At 43.8% G+C, this 20,294-nt stretch overlaps 1 protein-coding gene across 1 annotated transcript in view; it reads right to left on the bottom strand.

Moving 5' to 3' along the window:
* Window positions 1-1,222: 1,222 nt before the first annotated feature.
* PPIL6 (peptidylprolyl isomerase like 6) overlaps window positions 1,223-20,294 on the bottom strand; it is a 37,672-nt gene continuing 18,600 nt past the window's right edge. The window contains exons 4-8 of the mRNA XM_077487141.1: window positions 19,085-19,147; window positions 6,238-6,385; window positions 5,562-5,618; window positions 4,771-4,906; window positions 1,223-2,897 (exon numbers count right to left, since the gene is read on the bottom strand). Of these exons, the coding sequence (XP_077343267.1) occupies window positions 2,786-2,897; window positions 4,771-4,906; window positions 5,562-5,618; window positions 6,238-6,385; window positions 19,085-19,147 (516 nt within the window). The 3' untranslated portion in view covers window positions 1,223-2,785. The remainder of the gene's footprint in view (window positions 2,898-4,770; window positions 4,907-5,561; window positions 5,619-6,237; window positions 6,386-19,084; window positions 19,148-20,294) is intronic.

Below are 20,294 nucleotides of genomic sequence, written 5' to 3'. Positions count from 1 at the left end.
CTATTCAGCTAATAAAACAATTTGCAATCATGTGATTATATGCCTAGGCATTGGGTCCTTTGTGATTTAAGCTCAAGGAGCCCTGGGGATTAAGTGGAGCCAGCATGTGAGCGGTGGTCATCTTCTGATACTTCCCTGCAGCTAAGATGATGCGACCAAGTTCTACGGCATATGGTTACATGACAGATCAGTGTTGGAGCCTGGGGCAGCATTTTCTGTAGCCATTTTGTAATCATATTTATCTGTTAACTCACTTCTATAGGTGGGCTACACAGTGAAGATCTTGAAAAAGGAGGGTAAATGATAAATATAAAAAATCTGGGCAAAGGAAATAAGGGGCAGAAAAGGAAAAAGTGTAGCTCCCCTATGAAGTTTAGATAGCACTGTATATGACTTTTAAATGTGTGGGCTCACAAAGCATTGCATTTATTTCTGAAATACATTGATATGGTTAATTAGCTCTAAGCAGATTGTAGACCTGGTCACACTTCATGGTTTGCCTGAGAGGAAACTTGGCCATACACTACTAGATTTTTGAGCAAACTTTCATGCAAACATTTATACGATAATTCTCAGTACATTCGATGACTTGACAAATGTCCTTCAAAAGTTCTTAAAAATTTTGTTTACTTTTAACCCTCAATTTTGGAAGGACGTTGCACATGAAGACGAAACATGTAAAGTAAGGGCTTCTGGTTATTTCACTTCTGCTTGGGTGGAATGCAAGCTGGGGAACCAGCGGCACTTCTGGTTTCGGTTTCTGAATACCTGGCTTCATTTTAAACTTTATAAAGGCAATTTTATCAAGTTTTAGATATGATAAAACATTTTTACAATATGGGAGGCTTCTTCTTTTCTTTCTAATAGCCCTGCAATGTGTATCCGGTGGCTCTCAGAGGACCTAAAGAGCCAAAGTAACATTCATTGGAGTTGTTGTGGAAAACGGTATTCCTTGACATTTCCTTTGATTGCACACTGTTCCAAGTTTACACCCCTGGTCCAGTGGTGTATGTTACATCAGAAAGCACTATTTGACTTTTATGTTAGCACAAGAAGTCAATTCAGTCTGGTGCGTGCGGGGTGTTTGTTTTTGGACACGGTGGAGTGGAGCACATCTTGTTTGATCTTTTTTGGAGCACGTGGGGTGCACTGAACTCTGGGCATCAAGCGTAATTCCAGGATTTACTTGGACAATTGTTATATATATGCCAATTTGTTCAGATTTAGGTACAAACATTTTTCTTTTAGTTTATTCTGTTTTAAACACATGGTTGTTCACAACAGCAGCTGTACAGATGATTAGCATTAGTTTATTCATTTCACACATTTCTGTTATAAGCGTGGGTGTTAGATATCAGTTTCCTTCTTGAAAGAAAATAAAGAAAAATAATGAAATCCATAAAGGAAAGCAAAATAAACATGCAGTTAATAACACCAATAAATGTAAGACGTTGTAAAAGTTGTAAAATTAGAAAGGATTTTTTTTATTTGGACATCACTGCAGTAGAATGATTCTGTTCACTTTGCTTCAAGCTCTGTTCACCTTTCCATATTCTGCCAATTTGCTGCTGGTGGCCTGTGAAAGCGTAACTATAGACACAGTAGCCGGATTTTCGTTGCCAGTCATGCAAGCTAACAAAAAGGGGTAAAATCTGTCCAAACTAACCAAAGGAGTCAAATTGATTGTTCTTAAACTATTTTCTCTTCTGGTTGTGTTATTTGTGTATTATGGGTAGAAAAGATAGGCTCATTCATAAGTTGGGATAAGCATGGGTTTTTAGTACTGGGCTTAGTCCAAGCTTGGAAGGAAGCTGTCAGTGCCAAGCCGATTACCTGCCCCACAGCTTCATGTACACCAGAGGGTGGAGATGCTTGTGACATCATTGACCAAATATGGCCGCATTAGGTCAATGATGTTGTGATCATCAATGCCTCTTTGTGTACGTGAAACTCCAAATAAATGTAACTATTGCTACTATGCTATCGCCATTCATTTACTATTTCCATCCAATTTTGTCCCATTCTCAAAACAGCTTGTTAGTGCACACAGAAGAAATGTATATGCAGTTTACAAGGAAGATTAACTATGCAAATCTGTTATAAATAGACCTTTTAATGTTTGTGAAGTCCACATGGGTCTAAATGCTGTCTATACATATGGTAATCTTTAGGAAATATCAAACTTCCACCTCTCTACCCCCTGCATGATTAAGAAGTTGTGTGATTAGGACCTTATTCAGATGTGGCAATTACATCCATGCCCCTTGCAGGGCTGTGTTTTACCAGCATGGGGATGCCTATAGCTATCTACTGGGACACAGCAGCTGCACGGTGGCAATAGACATGAATGGGACTGCCTGCACAGAGATGCACACAACACCTGTACGTGTTAACATGGTCTTCCACAGGGCTTAGATGTAATTGCGCCCTGTAAATAAGGCCTAAGTACATGACAGGAAGGAGGGAGTGGAAACACTAGGTAGTGACTGTAGTGTAGAGAACCGTAAGGGGAGCATTATATAGAATGTGTTTAGGCTGAAAGCTGTGGGAGATATCTGGATTTTTAACTTCGGCCCTGCATCCATATATTGGTACTCTATACATTATGAACTGATACATGTCTGATTATCTTGCCGAATGGTTCAGTATTGTCAAAAAATTTAAGTAGTTAACTACATCAATTTGATCATGGTTAGTTCATCCATTGCCTACTGCGATCTTGATGTAGCTGTGTAGGCCATCTTGAAATATACTATCTTCCAATGAAATATGATATATTTGAATCTCATGGAATAAAAATGCCACAGTCCAAAATAGTGCAGTTAACTTTTGGTCTCTCATTGTATGTTAGGATTTCTTCCATTTTACAAAGTACAGCACTGCCTTCGACCAATTGCCTACAAAATGAAAAGCAAAAAGTACACACATTAACATTGTGAAAATAAGTCTTTGCTCAACAAGCTACAAAGTAGATGTGTAGGATAGCTTCTTTTTCAAGAGTACTTGACATGGACTTTCAACAATAAGTTCTATTATGTGGACCATTTGTTAGGAATCTCTGTATAGCAAAACGGAGAAAAGAAAATAGGCACAGAAGAGGCACTGTTGCCTATAGTAGCCGATCAAGTTTTTAGATTTTTATTTCTCCGGGAAAATAAAATAAGGAATCGGATTGGTTAGTAATGGGGAACGTCTCTCATTTTTGTTCAAAATTGGTTTTCTCTTATTTATTTTAGAAACAACCTCCAGTGTAGAATCGTTATTTTTTGTAAACAAAATCTACCTTATTTTGAAGCTTTTTTTTTTTTCTTAATTTAAAGTGGTTGTAAACCCTTGCATATACTCAGTAAAGCGACTAGCATCAGGTATTGCACAGGGATTAAACAAATTCCCCTACATATATTGTAACCGTTTATCTGCAGTCCTTTTGGTAAATCTGAAGACAAAAATCTGCAGAAAATCTGATAGTGTGTATGGGGCTTTAAATTTATAGCTATTCTGTGTTCTGAGCCCACTTTCTATGTCATCTAGAATCTTGATAAGTTTAATTAACCTACCTAGTTGTTTTGCTTCCTGTACACTGGACGTTTTTGTATCTGCTTCCAGGGGCATCTGGAGTTTTTTTCCCTGCACTGCATGTTAGCCTATGTGTCATAGGCTTTTAGCAGCGTTTAGTTTAAACTAATTTGTTTTCATAATTCGTTTCGTATATTCAGATTCGTTTTGCATATGCATTATTTTCAAATCAATTTGAAATTATAATTTGCAATTAAAATTTCAGAAGATGGCTATATTCATTGTATTATGTTCTAATCTATTCTATTTTTCTATTCTATTCTTTTATATTCTATTGTACTTTATTATATTCTTTTATATTATATTATATACTCTTTTCTATTTATTCTATTCTATGCTATACTATTTTTTATTTAATTTTATTCTATTCTGTTTTATTCTAATTTATTCTATTTTATACCTTGAATGAATGCTGCCGACAATTGGAGATGTGCAAAAATCCTTGCCTAGCCTGCCATCAGCCTGTACTGCAAAGGTGAGCAGATGGATGGGAGTTTGCCCAGATGTAAACAGAGAAGGGAATACAACTTGGAGGGCAAACATGACCAAAGAAGTGGTGTGCAGGGAGGGCTGGGGTGCAAAGATGAGCAGAGGCATATGGAGTTAAGCAGAAATGAGGGGGTTTGGGGTGCAGGGGATAGTTTGGGGTGGGTGTCTGTCATAGTAAATATCCCTAATACATAATGGGTAAGTGTAAAAGGCTCCATTCACATCATACAGAGCTACAGAGCGTGCACGTTCCCATGCATCACATGTAGGGCAGCCCCTCCCACTCTTAGTGCAATGTGGTTCTACCCCCAGTTTGCAGTGGCGCTATGTGCGCCCCATTACTACCCTACTAAAACTACCCAAAGGCACCCTCTTACTCCCACTCTCTCCCTCTGGCCCCTTCTTCTCTCACCCTTCCTTTCTCTCTCTCACCCCCTTTCTCTCTCTCGCCCTTCCTCTTTCCCTCACTCCACTCTCTCATCCCCCCCTATTTAATTTGTTTAAATATGTCATTTGTTTTACCAAAAACTGTTTGAATTTAGATTTAATTTATTTCTATAAAAAAGCCCAACAAAATTCTTAGTACCAGGCCCATGATGCGCTTAATCCGGCCCTGATGGATCCCTGGATGTCTTTTTTTTTTTAACTGCCTGAAAATCCTGACAAATTAATTTATTTGTTAAAATCCTTAAAATGTTTACTCACCCAAATGCCACATGCTTTCTATCCATATAAGGAGTAGCCTGAAGAGTAATGTAAAACTGGGATCCATTTGTATGGCGTCCTTTATTGGCCATGCCAAGAATTCCACGTTTGTTGTGAGACACAGCGTAATTTTCATCTGTAAAATAATTTTTAGTAATTCCATTTTATTTAACTTGTTCGGCATTTAAAGCAAATTTAAGCCCAAAACAGTATCCCAAAACAGTTGAAGGCATGCCTCTAGTAATAACTGTCACAGAGCGTGCTTATGTCAGCTCTAAACGGAACACGTGTCCCAGAAGAAGACATCGAGTCTTCTAAGCTGATCGCTTAGGCGGTCGGAGCAGAAGTGGGAGCGGGTACCTGTCAAAATCGGGTACCTGCTCCCCCCCCCCCCCCAAAGCTCCATTTCACAAACAGTAGTGGGGGAAGAGACCTTAAAGTAGAACTTCCCCTTTTGGGTAGAGCTCTGCTTTCATTTGGTTTTACTCTTTCTACTGCTTGCCAATCACTGAGCTCTTCAGAAGATGACACTAGACGGTGCAGGGCCCAGGGTTGCTTTTTGCAGCTAACATCTTATTCCTGCAGGTGGCTATATAAGCTCATTGGTTCCTGAATGTAGCTGTGTACCTCAATGAACTCTTTTCATTTTACAGTAAATTTAAAAATTCTATTTTTGTTTTGGGGAAATATATATAACACACATGATATTCACATTGACTCTTTCAGGGGCATACTGCATGTCACAGCTATAATTATAAATGTATACATATAAAAAGCCTTTATATATTTACCTTCAAATGTTCCACCAAAAATAGATTCACCTCCATTTCCTTTTCCTGCTACTATATCTGTTTGAAATTATAAAAATATTTATTTAAATAAGGTCAAACACATATTACAACTTGTTAATGGATGTTTCAAAGAATTAGTAACTTTCTACTTGAATTAATTTAAGAATGTTGTGCACAGACAAACTGAATATTTAAGGGTTTTATTTCATAAGATTTAAACGCATAAAACCTACCAACTATGTATGCCTCTTGCCCACTGCAGCATGTTTTACTGCTGTAAATGCAAACCATTGTTTTCAATGTACCTGTACACACAGACACGTAAACTTACTCTGCATTTAGTTCAGTTAAAAAATAAATAAATACAGAAATCATACGTCAGTACTTTGTGCATGTATTTTAAAGCCCATAGAAACAGGACCTATGGATTGACCTGCTCTGAGGGTATTTGAGTAGCTTTACAATGACCTAATCCATACATTGGGATATTTTTGTTACATGGGAAGCTATTTGATATCTCGTGATATGTCAAATGTACACTCTTATATTGCTGCGATATATAGTACCTATAGAATGTCTCTTCTTTTTACCTTTTCTCCATGTTTTTCCTTGTAAAATGTGAAAACATAAATGAACAGTTATACAAAAAAAGAAGAAAACAGGACCCCTACATTACCTCCACCTTGTATCCAGCCATTTTTCACAATACGGTGGAACAGGACACCCTTATAATGTAACTTGATACCACTTGGAGAGTCCCCCAATTCTCCTGAGCACAAATTTTGGAAGTTTTTGCATGTTTTAGGACACACATCAGAGAACAACTGCAATAATGAAAAGAAAAAATTTAGCTTATAACATTTAAAAGGATTAAATAACTGCATTAATTAATTATATTATAATAATTAATTAATAATTCATAAACCAGGCTTTTATGTTTAATGTCATATATTCTTTAACAGTGACAAATAACCTTCACTCCAACCCTTCTTGTAAATTTAATCTTATGCCCCATACATACGGACGCACATTCCGACAACAAAATCCATCAGATTTTTTCCGACAGATTTTGGCCCAAACTTGTCTTGCATACACACGGTCGCACAAAGTTGTCGTAAAATCCGATCTTTCAGAACACGGTGACGTAGAACACGTACAACGGGACCATAAAGGGGGCAGTAGCCAATAGCTTTCGTTTTGTAATTTATTCTGAGCATGCATGGCACTTTGTCCGTCGGAATTGTCTACACACGATTGGAATTTAAACTATCGGATTTTGTTGTTGGAAAATTTTAGATCCTGCTCTCAAACTTTGTGTGTCGGAAAATCCGACCGTGTGTATGGGGCATAATACTAACCCTCACATTAAACCTCCTGAATGTACACTTACATGCATACTCACCTCTCTTGCTGGCATCCTCTGCACTAAAGACCAATCTCCTGATGCCAGAAACTGTTGTCTCAGACCCAGAGATTTTTAAAGCGCATTTCCACTTTTGCAGTCAAACATGAGAAATCCCCCCTATATCTGTTATGTGTTCTCATCCAAACAGCATACCTATGTTTTTTAAAATATTTGTTACCTTTTAGCTGCTTCTTAGGAGAAGGTGTCAAGGCTACTGGTTTGAAGTTCATAGCCAGTAGCCAATAGCTGCCCTAGCGTCGGTTTTCGTCCATCGGACTAGCATACAGACAAATGGAATTTTTGGTCGGACTCGGGTCCGTCAGAAAGATTTGAAACATGTTCTAAATCTAAAGTCCATCTAATTTTTAGACAGCAAAGGTCCGATGAAGCCCACACACGGTCGAATTGTCCGGCGGATTTGTTCCATAGGACCTTTGCTGTCTAAAATTCCGGTCGTGTGTACGTGGCATTAGACAACTGGGTTATATGTTGCTACCAATCACCTGAAGGTAACAACATGTAAGCCAGTCATCTATGAGTATGCATGTGTCCTGTACTGTACGATCAAGAAAAAAGGATTTTTGATTTACCTGTAATATCCATCTCTTGGAGAACAGTACAGGACATAGGCATAGCCTTAGACAACTGGATTATATGTTACCTTCAGGTGACTGGTAGCTACATATAACTCAGTCTTCTAAGGCTATGTCTGTGTCCTGTATTGTATGACCAAGAAATACACTTTAAAGTACTTGTAAAGGGACAAAAAAAAACTTCTGTGTGCAGCAGCCCCCCCCCCCCCCCCCCCCCCCCAGCCCTCCTAATACTTAACTGAGCCCAGCAATGTCCATGAGAGTCTTGGCTCTCTGGGGACTTGCACCCCTGATTGGCTTTTGGTAGCAGCTAGTGAGCCAATCAGAAGATGGAAGGGCGGGGCAGAGATGCGGCTCTGTGTGTGAATGGACACACAGATCTGCGGCTCAGGAGCATGCCTGCTTGGGTGCGCCCATAGCAAGCTGCTTGCTGTGGGGGCACCCGGTAGGAGGGAGGAACCAGGAGTGCCGGCGGGGGGACCTGAGAACAGGAGGATTCGGGGTGCTCTGTGCAAAACCATTGCACAGAGCAGGTAAGTATAGCATTGTTGTTATTAAAAAACAAACAAAAAAACAAGGCTTTAATATTGCTTTAAATAAGCAAAAAATTCCAGCAACACAAATGCTTCTTTATTGGAGCACTAACAGCAGTGCTACATCTGAAATACTAATGTGTTTCGGCTGAAGCCTTCCTCATAGCATACAAAGTTTTAATAGAATCAAGCTTATATGCAGAACTACAGTACTTTAACAAGTAGGGGTGGCACATCCAACAAATAAATTAAAAATCAATTGTGAGGTTAGTAGAACCAGAAAAAAAAATATCACTTTAACCTGGCCTCTCTGTAGTGTCAATCTCTAATGATTTGTTTGTTGTACAAGTCTAATCATTTGACTGGTAGCAAACATAATGCCGCAAAAATGGTTTCTGTGCAGCTACCATAATGCAGTTAGCTACCCTTATGGCTTACATAAAGTGGAGTATGGGAATAGTGATGGCCGAACGGTTCGCCCGGCGGTCGTTTCGCGGCGAATTTCCGACTTTCGCCGTCCGCGGGTTCGAACGCCTTTTTCCGTCGTTCGCCCCGGCGGACTTACGTGTTTAATGTATACAAGAACTTTAACCTTTCGTGACACGTTTATCATGTGTTACAGGACAACCAATTGAGACATGACAGCTCATGGACACTTGGACATTCCCCCTAACCTATAAATACACCCGATCCGGTGGCCATTTTACATTCTTTCTTCTGTCACTGTAGGGAAAGGATCCTGTGTGGAGTAGGGACAGAGAAAACGCTAGCTATTTGGTACACAAAAGTTCTTTTCAGGACTGGTATAGGTGTTAGGTCAGCAGCCTGAGTTTCTTTTGTCAGTTTAGATAAAGGGACAGAGCGCTGTATGCTGCTATTTTAGGGACAGCTCAGCCAGATTAGTCTTTCTTCATCATCATCATCATCATCATCATTAGCTGTTACTATCAGGTCCACAAAAGAGCTGTTCCAGCTAATCGTTCCAGCCTACTCTTTTTTGCCAATTTGTATAGGGACAGGCAGGAAGCAGTGTGTCAGGCAGTGAGGATAATTTTAAAGACTTGCTGTTACTATTAGTTCCACAAAGGTTCTTTTCAGGACTGGTATCAGTGGTACGGTAATAGGCTTGTACACGTATAATATTCTTTCTTCCAAATATAGAAAGAATATTATACTTGACTGCTGCCCTTCTGCTGCAGTCTGCTAATCATTCACAACTCACTTGTTCCACAAAGCTCTTTATCAGGACTGGTAACTTGGTCTGTCTAGGGTGCTACGGTACATAGGCTTGGGTGCGGTACAGTCTGCTGTTCTGTAAGGACCGCTATCGGTCCACAATAGATAGGGTTGCCGTGCACTACTGCTGACCGCTGCCCTATACTGCAGCAGTCCTTCAGCGGTATAGGGACTGACGCACAGTCTGCTAAACACTAATACACAACCTGCTTGGTCCACAAAAGTTCTTATAAGGACTGGTAACTTGGTATAGGGTGCTACGGTACATAGGCCTGAGTGCAGTACAGTCTGCTGTTCTGTAAGGACTGCTATCGGTCCACAATACATAGGGTTGCCGTGCACTACTGCTGACCGCTGCCCTATACTGCAGCAGTCCTTCAGCGGTATAGGGACTGACGCACAGTCTGCTAAACACTAATACACAACCTGCTTGGTCCACAAAAGTTCTTATAAGGACTGGTAACTTGGTATAGGGTGCTACGGTACATAGGCCTGAGTGCGTTACAGTCTGCTGTTCTGTAAGGACCGCTATCGGTCCACAATACATAGGGTTGCCGTGCACTACTGCTGACCGCTGCCCTATACTGCAGCAGTCCTTCATTGGTATAGGGACTGACGTACAGTCTGCTAATCACTAACACACAACCTGCTTGGTCCACAAAAGTTCTTATAAGGACTGGTAACTTGGTATAGGGTGCTACGGTACATAGGCCTGAGTGCGTTACAGTCTGCTGTTCTGTAAGGACCGCTATCGGTCCACAATACATAGGGTTGCCGTGCACTACTGCTGACCGCTGCCCTATACTGCAGCAGTCCTTCATTGGTATAGGGACTGACGTACAGTCTGCTAATCACTAACACACAACCTGCTTGGTCCACAAAAGTTCTTATAAGGACTGGTAACTTGGTATAGGGTGCTACGGTACATAGGCCTGAGTGCGTTACAGTCTGCTGTTCTGTAAGGACCGCTATCGGTCCACAATACATAGGGTTGCCGTGCACTACTGCTGACCGCTGCCCTATACTGCAGCAGTCCTTCATTGGTATAGGGACTGACGTACAGTCTGCTAATCACTAACACACAACCTGCTTGGTCCACAAAAGTTCTTATAAGGACTGGTAACTTGGTATAGGGTGCTACGGTACATAGGCCTGAGTGCGTTACAGTCTGCTGTTCTGTAAGGACCGCTATCGGTCCACAATACATAGGGTTGCCGTGCACTACTGCTGACCGCTGCCCTATACTGCAGCAGTCCTTCATTGGTATAGGGACTGACGTACAGTCTGCTAATCACTAACACACAACCTGCTTGGTCCACAAAAGTTCTTATAAGGACTGGTAACTTGGTATAGGGTGCTACGGTACATAGGCCTGAGTGCGTTACAGTCTGCTGTTCTGTAAGGACCGCTATCGGTCCACAATACATAGGGTTGCCGTGCACTACTGCTGACCGCTGCCCTATACTGCAGCAGTCCTTCATTGGTATAGGGACTGACGTACAGTCTGCTAATCACTAACACACAACCTGCTTGGTCCACAAAAGTTCTTATAAGGACTGGTAACTTGGTATAGGGTGCTACGGTACATAGGCCTGAGTGCGTTACAGTCTGCTGTTCTGTAAGGACCGCTATCGGTCCACAATACATAGGGTTGCCGTGCACTACTGCTGACCGCTGCCCTATACTGCAGCAGTCCTTCAGCGGTATAGGGACTGACGCACAGTCTGCTAAACACTAACACACAACCTGCTTGGTCCACAAAAGTTCTTATAAGGACTGGTAACTTGGTATAGGGTGCTACGGTACATAGGCCTGAGTGCAGTACAGTCTGCTGTTCTGTAAGGACCGCTATCGGTCCACAATACATAGGGTTGCCGTGCACTACTGCTGACCGCTGCCCTATACTGCAGCAGTCCTTCATTGGTATAGGGACTGACGTACAGTCTGCTAATCACTAACACACAACCTGCTTGGTCCACAAAAGTTCTTATAAGGACTGGTAACTTGGTATAGGGTGCTACGGTACATAGGCCTGAGTGCGTTACAGTCTGCTGTTCTGTAAGGACCGCTATCGGTCCACAATACATAGGGTTGCCGTGCACTACTGCTGACCGCTGCCCTATACTGCAGCAGTCCTTCATTGGTATAGGGACTGACGTACAGTCTGCTAATCACTAACACACAACCTGCTTGGTCCACAAAAGTTTTTATAAGGACTGGTAACTTGGTATAGGGTGCTACGGTACATAGGCCTGAGTGCAGTACAGTCTGCTGTTCTGTAAGGACCGCTATCGGTCCACAATACATAGGGTTGACGTGCACTACTGCTGACCGCTGCCCTATACTGCAGCAGTCCTTCATTGGTATAGGGACTGACGTACAGTCTGCTAATCACTAACACACAACCTGCTTGGTCCACAAAAGTTCTTATAAGGACTGGTAACTTGGTATAGGGTGCTACGGTACATAGGCCTGAGTGCAGTACAGTCTGCTGTTCTGTAAGGACCGCTATCGGTCCACAATACATAGGGTTGCCGTGCACTACTGCTGACCGCTGCCCTATACTGCAGCAGTCCTTCATTGGTATAGGGACTGACGTACAGTCTGCTAATCACTAACACACAACCTGCTTGGTCCACAAAAGTTTTTATAAGGACTGGTAACTTGGTATAGGGTGCTACGGTACATAGGCCTGAGTGCAGTACAGTCTGCTGTTCTGTAAGGACCGCTATCGGTCCACAATACATAGGGTTGACGTGCACTACTGCTGACCGCTGCCCTATACTGCAGCAGTCCTTCAGCGGTATAGGGACTAAGAGTTTTGTCACAGGGTGATTTAAAAAATGACAGGCAGAGGAAGAGGCAGGCCCTTCCGCAGGGGTGGTAGGGGTAGGGCAGGAGCAACAGCCTTGAGCCAAAGTGGGAAGTTGCAGAAGGTGCGTTCAATTACTTTAAAGGACGCACCAGACTTGGTTGAGTGGCTCACTCAGCCTTATTCTTCTGCACCCTCCTCATCCTCTCGATCTGCACCCTCTTCTTCACTCTCTGCTATGTGCACCCCCAAAGACACTACCACCAACAACACCACCACCACCACATACCTTCCGCTTGAGTGCAAATGGGGGCCTTCATGCTCCAGTGTTTTAATAGGGACCCCCGTATAAAAAGCATGAGGGTCAAGGACCAGTACTGGGTGGCAACGTACTTAGATCCCCGGTACAAACACAAAATGGCGGAAATGTTACCGCCGTCGCAGAGGGCTGTCAGAATGCAGCACTTCCAGGCCTTGCTTCGAGAAATGCTGCATTCTGCTTTTGCGTGCGCTGGCAGAGGAGCAATTCCCACTCCCAGAGAAGGATTTGCGGGTACCAATCCAACAGCGCCTGCAAGAAGAGGCCGGTTTGAAGATGTGTTGGTGACTTCGGATATGAGGTCATTCTTTCAGCCGACCCATCGACAGGTGTCATCCGGATCCAGCATCAGGGAACGCCTAGACCGTCAGGTGTCCGACTACATTGGGTTAACGGCCGATGTGGACGCTCTGAGGAGTGATGAACCCCTAGACTACTGGGTGGGCAGGCTTGACCTCTGGCCAGAGCTTGCCCAATTTGCAATCGAACTGTTGGCTTGCCCCTCATCCAGTGTCCTGTCCGAAAGGACGTTCAGCGCAGCAGGGGGGATTGTGACCGATAAGCGTACTCGCCTAGCTCACGACAGTGTTAACTACCTCACATTTCTAAAAATGAATGAGGCATGGATCTCGGAGGAATTCAACACATGTGATCAGTAGACCATGTATATGTCTATAAACAATTTTTGGAATCAAGCACACAGACCTTCTTAATTCATTTGGCTCACTTCCCTGACCCAAAAAAGCACACCGTACTATATGCCCCTACCCTCCTCTTTGAAGAGGTTGAGCGGTGTCATATTTCTACTGGGGCTGCTTATTATGAGGGGTTCCCACCATCCCTGTGCTGTGCTGACTTCCTCCTGGGTGTTCTTATTATGAGGGGCTCCCACCATCCCTGTGCTGTGCTGACTTCCTCCTGGGGGTTCTTATTATGAGGGGCTCCCACCATCCCTGTGCTGTGCTGACTTCCTCCTGGGGGTTCTTATTATGAGGGGATCACACCATCCCTGTGCTGTGCTGACTTCCTCCTGGGGCTGCTTACGGTGCTGCTGTCAGCGCTGTATGTCACGGAGCTGCTGTCAGCGCTGTATGTCACGGAGCTGCTGTCAGCGCTGTATGTCACGGAGCTGCTGTCAGCGCTGTATGTCACGGAGCTGCTGTCAGCGCTGTATGTCACGGAGCTGCTGTCAGCGCTGTATGTCACGGAGCTGCTGTCAGCGCTGTATGTCACGGAGCTGCTGTCAGCGCTGTATGTCACGGAGCTGCTGTCAGCGCTGTATGTCACGGTGCTGCTGTCAGCGCTGTATGTCACGGAGCTGCTGTCAGCGCTGTATGTCACGGAGCTGCTGTCAGTGCTGTATGTCACGGAGCTGCTGTCAGCGCTGTATGTCACGGAGCTGCTGTCAGCGCTGTATGTCACGGAGCTGCTGTCAGCGCTGTATGTCACGGTGCTGCTGTCAGCGCTGTATGTCACGGAGCTGCTGTCAGCGCTGTATGTCACGGAGCTGCTGTCAGTGCTGTATGTCACGGAGCTGCTGTCAGCGCTGTATGTCACGGAGCTGCTGTCAGCGCTGTATGTCACGGAGCTGCTGTCAGCGCTGTATGTCACGGTGCTGCTGTCAGCGCTGTATGTCACGGAGCTGCTGTCAGCGCTGTATGTCACGGAGCTGCTGTCAGCGCTGTATGTCACGGAGCTGCTGTCAGCGCTGTATGTCACGGAGCTGCTGTCAGCGCTGTATGTCACGGAGCTGCTGTCAGCGCTGTATGTCACGGTGCTGATGTCAGTGCTCTGTATTACGGTGCTGCTGTCAGTGCTCTGTATCTCCTGCACCCTCTTGTTTGCCTACCCTGGTCCCTGACCTTCCCTCTCCTCCATTGCCTTCATTAGCTCCATAGTCCTGAATTGTCAGAACAATTTCCCAAATAAAAAAAAAATGCTTGTAGTTATCGATCCCAAATTCACCTCATACATGTATTATGCTATTGTCCAGGTGGTGGGACTACGTGCTACCCCCTAATAATTACCCCGTGGCCGCAAATTCGACCTAAAGGTTTGCGAAATTCGCCTCCCATTGAAGTCAATGGAGCCCGCGGCGAACGGTCGTTTTCGCGAACGTTTGTGCCCGTTCGCGTTTCGCGTTCGCGAAACGTCCCGTCGGAAGTTCGTCCATCACTATATGGGAAGATCCAAATGACATTATGGGAGCTGAAATTACCAAACTTGGTAGGATCACTATGTTTTGATAGAAGCAGCTGACACGCAAATAAACCAAAAATTTGAGTAAATCTATAAAGGCACCATAAAATGTCATTTTTTTAAAATGAAAGTAACAAAGTGTGAGGCCAATTTAGATACAAATACCTTTTGTAGTCTCCTCTCTACTTCCTCCCTAGCCTACAAACAGCAGCAGAGGAGGATTTTTAATATTTCAGTGAAGAGATCCTGGTGTCCTAGAGATTGATAGGAATGGTGTGAATCGGTGGATCCCCTGGAAGTCCAGCCATTGCTATTAGGCATCGGATTGCACTGTCTGACCACTATTTATTTGGTGGTCAAAATGAATTGGTAAGAGGCTGTGTGTGATAAATGTTGGTGGAGGATTTTTCTGGTTCAAGCCACACTCTTGAAACACCCCTCTTTCAGGCTGATTTTCATTTTGTCATCTTTAGCCACCTTTACCACCCTGGCAGTATTCCCAAGTGTGTTTCGGGGTTAAATTTCAGTACCGTTAGCGGTAACCCCGAGCCATACTCGGGATTGCATCTCAGGATTCTGGTGCAGTGTACTTACGTTGTTCCCAGGATCCTGCAATCCCCCCGCTGTGTCCTCCGCCTGATGCCTCTTTGTTCCGGGCCCCGCTCCCTGTGAGCTTCGCAAAGCATGGGGGAAGAGCTCAGTGGCAAATTCGAAAAGTACAAAATTCATAACATGCACAGTACACTATAATCTTACAGATTACATTACTGTATCAAATCATTTCACATGCCTTTTGTCCCCAATGCTTTGTCCGGTGCCCTGCTTGCACTTTTATATTACCGTATTTATCGGCGTATAACACGCATTTTTTTCCCCTTAAAAGCAGGGGAAAAGTATAACTCCCCCCTGATGCCTTTGGTGGGACACGATTTCTTCCCGCCTGGTAATATAGACCCTCAAACTCATCCATGGCGGCTGGGCAATAACATCTACCTGCATCAATTCGCCGGCCCCTCCGGCGTTTTGTCACTTTCTTCCATCATGGGTGAATCTCCCATATCATATATGGACCGCTGGAAACATCATCAACTATTGGACTTTGTTCGCTTGCTCCCAAAACCCTTACGCTCCTTGGCGGAGCTTACGCCTGTGGAAACCGCATTTGCCGACACTAGCCCAACTGAGAGGCCGGTCTCGTTCTTTTATCAAGCACTGCTGTCACTCACTTCTACTGGTACTCCCACATTCCTACGATACTGGGAAAGGGAACTGCATACGGATCTCTCACCGACCCAGAAATCACAAATCCTAACCCTGGCACATACATCCTCCGGATCCTCTAAAGCGTCAGAAATGGCGTATAAACTTTTGACCAGATGGCACTACACGCCTGTGGTATTACACAGGTTTTCTCCTCAGTCCTCACCACTGTGTTGGCGGGAGTGCGGGGAGGAAGCTACTCATGCTCATATTTGGTGGTACTGCCCGAGGATCCGCCCATTCTGGCTGGCGATTCTATATTGGATTAAAGAGATCCAGGGTTGGGAGGTCCCTAACAACCCGTGGTATGTTCTGTTCCACTGCACGGGGAAGCCAACAGGCCCTTATAAGAGGTCGATTACACCCCACCTTCTTAATGCCGCCAAAACCCTCATTCCACAGTTTTGGAAACTAAGGAAGATCCCTACGCTCCGACGTTGGTTACTCAATGTGGATACCACCTATTACATGGAGGACCTGACTCTCTCCCTCCGTGGTAAATCTGAGCTGGCAACGAAGATCTGGGCCTGTTGGGTTGCCTTTAAATACTCCTCTAGCTATGCAGACATAATGTCTCAACCACTGTGATGTGATCATAACTCTTACGGTTTCTAATGTAATTCTGGAGCTGGTATCAGAGGTGGACCTGCCTTCCCTTCCCCCCCCTCCTCCCTCCCCCACTCCCACATCCCCCTCACTTCTCTATGTCTTTTTCTTCCTTTCTTCCTTTTCTCTTTTCTTTCTCTATCTCTGTCCATTGTATTCTCTCTTTAATAATGGAAGAGAAGGGTGTATTTTTATTACCGCAGAGGTTGACTGGTTCCAGCAGCGGTGATTTGTACCTCTAGTGGCTAGGCCCTCGTGGGCAGTATGTTGCTCTGATCCATAGTAACTAACGATGTAATAACACTGCCCCCTATGTTGGTTTATGTATTGACTACTATGCTATTGTACATGCTTCTCTTCTTCAATAAACATTAATTAAAAAAAAAAAAAAAGCAGGGGAAAATCGTGGGTGCGTGTTATACGCTGATCCCCAGAAATTCTGAGCCTCTGGGCGGCTTTCAGCCGCCTTCGACTCTTCAAGGTGACTTTCAGCCAGGCTCTTCTTGGCAGCTTTCGGCCGCCTTCGGCCCTTCTCGGAAGCTTTCGGCCTTTCTCGGAAGCTTTCGGCCGCCTTCGGCTCTTCTCGGCGGCCGAAAGCTTCCGGCCGCCTTCGGCTCTTCTCGGTGGCCGAAAGCTTCCGAGAATGGCCGAAAGCTGCCCGAGAAGAGCCGAAGGCGGCCGGAGGCCCACCGAGAACTACCGCACGCCGCCGAGATACAGACTCTGTATCTCGGCGGTGGCATTTAAAAAAAAAAATTGACACGGCTGCAATGGGGGACACAGCTGCAATGGGGGACAAGACTGCAATGGGGGACAAGACTGCATAAGACTACAATGGGGGACAAGACTGCACTGGTGGACAAGGCTGCATAAGGCTGCAATGGGGGACAAGGCTTCAATGGTGGACAAGGCTGCATAAGGCTGCAATGGTGGACAAGGCTGCATAAGGCTGCAATGGTGGACAAGGCTGCATAAGACTGCAATGGTGGACAAGGCTGCAGATGACATTGATGGGCATATAAATGTAAGTTTTTTTTTCCCCTTAAACTTCCCTCCTAAAAGTTTTTTTCCTTAAAATTCCCTCCTAAACTTGGGGTGTGTGTTATACGCCGATAAATACGGTATATATACTGTTCTTTCTGCATGGAAACTTGAGATTGTCCATGGCAACCAAAAAGTGTCCCTTTAAGTCAAAAGCGGTTTGAGACCAGCTAGAAAACAACGATAGTAAATAAGAACACTTGCAGTATTGAGCGATAGTGAATCGCGGGGAAATTAATTTTATTATTATTATTTTTATAATTATTTATACTTATTTATTATATTATAATTTATGATTTCGTGTTTCAAACTTTATCATACCCGGGATGTCTACTAGACTCTGGTTTGGACAGATTTAGGTGAGTTATTACTAAGAATTACAGGACTACAATATAAAACGCTCAATTTCTATGCAAAACAATGTACCGCTTTGCGACGCAAAGATCTGACATAATCATACCGCCTGGAGGCTACGGGACTGTTGGACTCATATTAGGGCAGTCAAGTATTTGCACATTTTACGTTCATTTTGGTGTGAATGTTTTTTTTTTTTTATAATATTATATTTAGATTTTATATTATGTTTAGCGCTGCACTCATCTACCTGAATTTATTTTAATTTGTTGCCTGCAAATTGTGCTAGCTGCTTTATTGTTTTTTCTGCACTAAGCGCAGTTATCATTTGGTATTTTTTGAACAATACTATTTAGTGATGGAATTGGGATTAAATGAATGTAGGTATGTGATGCCTAAGAAATACATGTCTTTGGTACAGGATACTACTATCATACAAAAACAGCAGGTCCTAGACCTCTCTATGGACTGCCAAACAAAAGGGACTGAGTATCAGCCCTATCCTACAACCAGTGACGGCTAGTAACCCCGGAAGGACAGCCGGGACATCAAAGCCCCACACTTACCCCATGTAGGAAGCAGACAGGCAGCTTTCTTCCTCCTCCTGTGGAGAGGATCATGATGCCTTTGCCGTGCATCCCCCTCCTCCTCCTCCTAGGCATCCAATAGGATCGCCTGACCTTTCAGCTAATCGGGAAATGGGTATCAGACTCGCACATCCTGATTGGCGGAGAGGTGATTCAGTGTTAGAAAAGAAAATATTCATTTGCTTTTCTAACAACACATTTGAAGCTTGTGAGAGCCTCTGGCTCTAATCAGGTGCTTAAAAAAACACCCCCGCTGCTGTAATTCATGCACCCGGCATCCTGAAAGGGACCAGACGCATGAATAGGGGGTGGCCACGGTGGCTGTGGATAGCATGAATCTATCCAATAACCATATAGGGGGTGGCGTGGATAGAGGGGGCAGTGCCCGTGTGCCCTGAATGGACAGGCTGCCCCTTCCTACAACTCTACTATATTGCTACTCAATGACATTCCAAAGAGTTCCTTTGCCTGCTGTATTTCCAATTTTCTAGGCTAGACTACTACTTATTGCTATGGTAGGGACAAATAAATCAAATAAAAAAAAAAAAAGATAATTATGACAAAATTTAACAACTTACCTCAAATAGCAATCTTCCAATGGGTTTTTCCTGAACGGAAACATCAAGGTATACAAAGGTGTGCTATAACAAGAAATGAGATACTATTACATTAAAGAGGTAAATGACTGAACAGCAGCTGTAACACTGACATGCATTTCACATGTAATCCATGGAATATGTATTTAATTATTAACATACCATGGAGTTGACTTACTAAAACTGGATAGTGCAAAATCTGGTGCAGCTGCGCACGGTAGCCAATCAGCTTCTAACTTCAGCTTGTTCAATTAAGCTTAACAAAAAAATCTGGAAGCTGATTGGTTTCTACACAGAGCTGCTCCGAATCTTGCACTCTCCAGTTTTAGTATATCAACACCTATATGTTACTTTAATATTCCTGTTGGACGAAAAACACTCAGTGTATATTACTGGTGGTAACTTTTCAGCAACATTCCTCACCCTTCTTGATGTCTCACTTTGAAGAAGTCTCAGCTTTAAAGTGGAACTCCGGGAATTACAGCACTTTTGAAAATATAGAGGTTTATAAGGGGCAAAGTCCAACAAGGTATATGCACCTCCTGGACTTATCTGTCAGTGCTAGAATCCCTTTAGGACCCAGCACAACTCACCTGACACAGCCTGTGTCTGGGAAACAACAGTGATTGGCCTGCTCACGTTTAAATCACCTGTATCAGCATTCAGTCAGCGCTCGTGTTAGAGTTCACTTGTGTTTGATCCAGCTGATATTTGCTCTGTGACTTTCGTGTTTGACCCGGCTTGTTTGACCTTCCTTGCTTGCTTCTGATTCTGTACCGTTTGGATTCTGATCTACCTGTGTATGACCCAGCTTGCCTAGACTACGCTTTGCCTGATTCTACTAGTACCCACATCTGCAGCAGTGAACCACAAGGTCCAGCAATCATCTATCCTCATCTACAACAGTGAACTACAAGGTCCAGCACTCATCTATCCTCATCTACAGCAGTGAACTACAAGGTCCAGCAATCACCTACCTTCGTCTACAGCGGTGTACTACAAGTCCCAGCTGACCTGCTCTGCTTAGACCTGCTCATGGTATGTGCTTTGAACTCTTTGTATAATCAGCACACCTGAACTGTTACTTGTTATCTGCACCTAGCCTGACATTATCTTTTTTATTTACTATTTATGTTTTTATTGAGTGCCACAAGTACAGCTATCGCTATATTCCTGGCGCTCTTATAGAAGC

The sequence above is a fragment of the Lithobates pipiens genome, unplaced genomic scaffold (assembly GCF_037356315.1).
Source record: "Lithobates pipiens isolate NorthernLeopardFrog02 unplaced genomic scaffold, aLitPip1_a1.2 Scaffold_18, whole genome shotgun sequence".
Lineage (NCBI taxonomy): Eukaryota > Metazoa > Chordata > Amphibia > Anura > Ranidae > Lithobates > Lithobates pipiens.
Note: the sequence above shows the minus strand (reverse complement) of the source record. Positions and strands in the feature narration are given on the sequence as shown.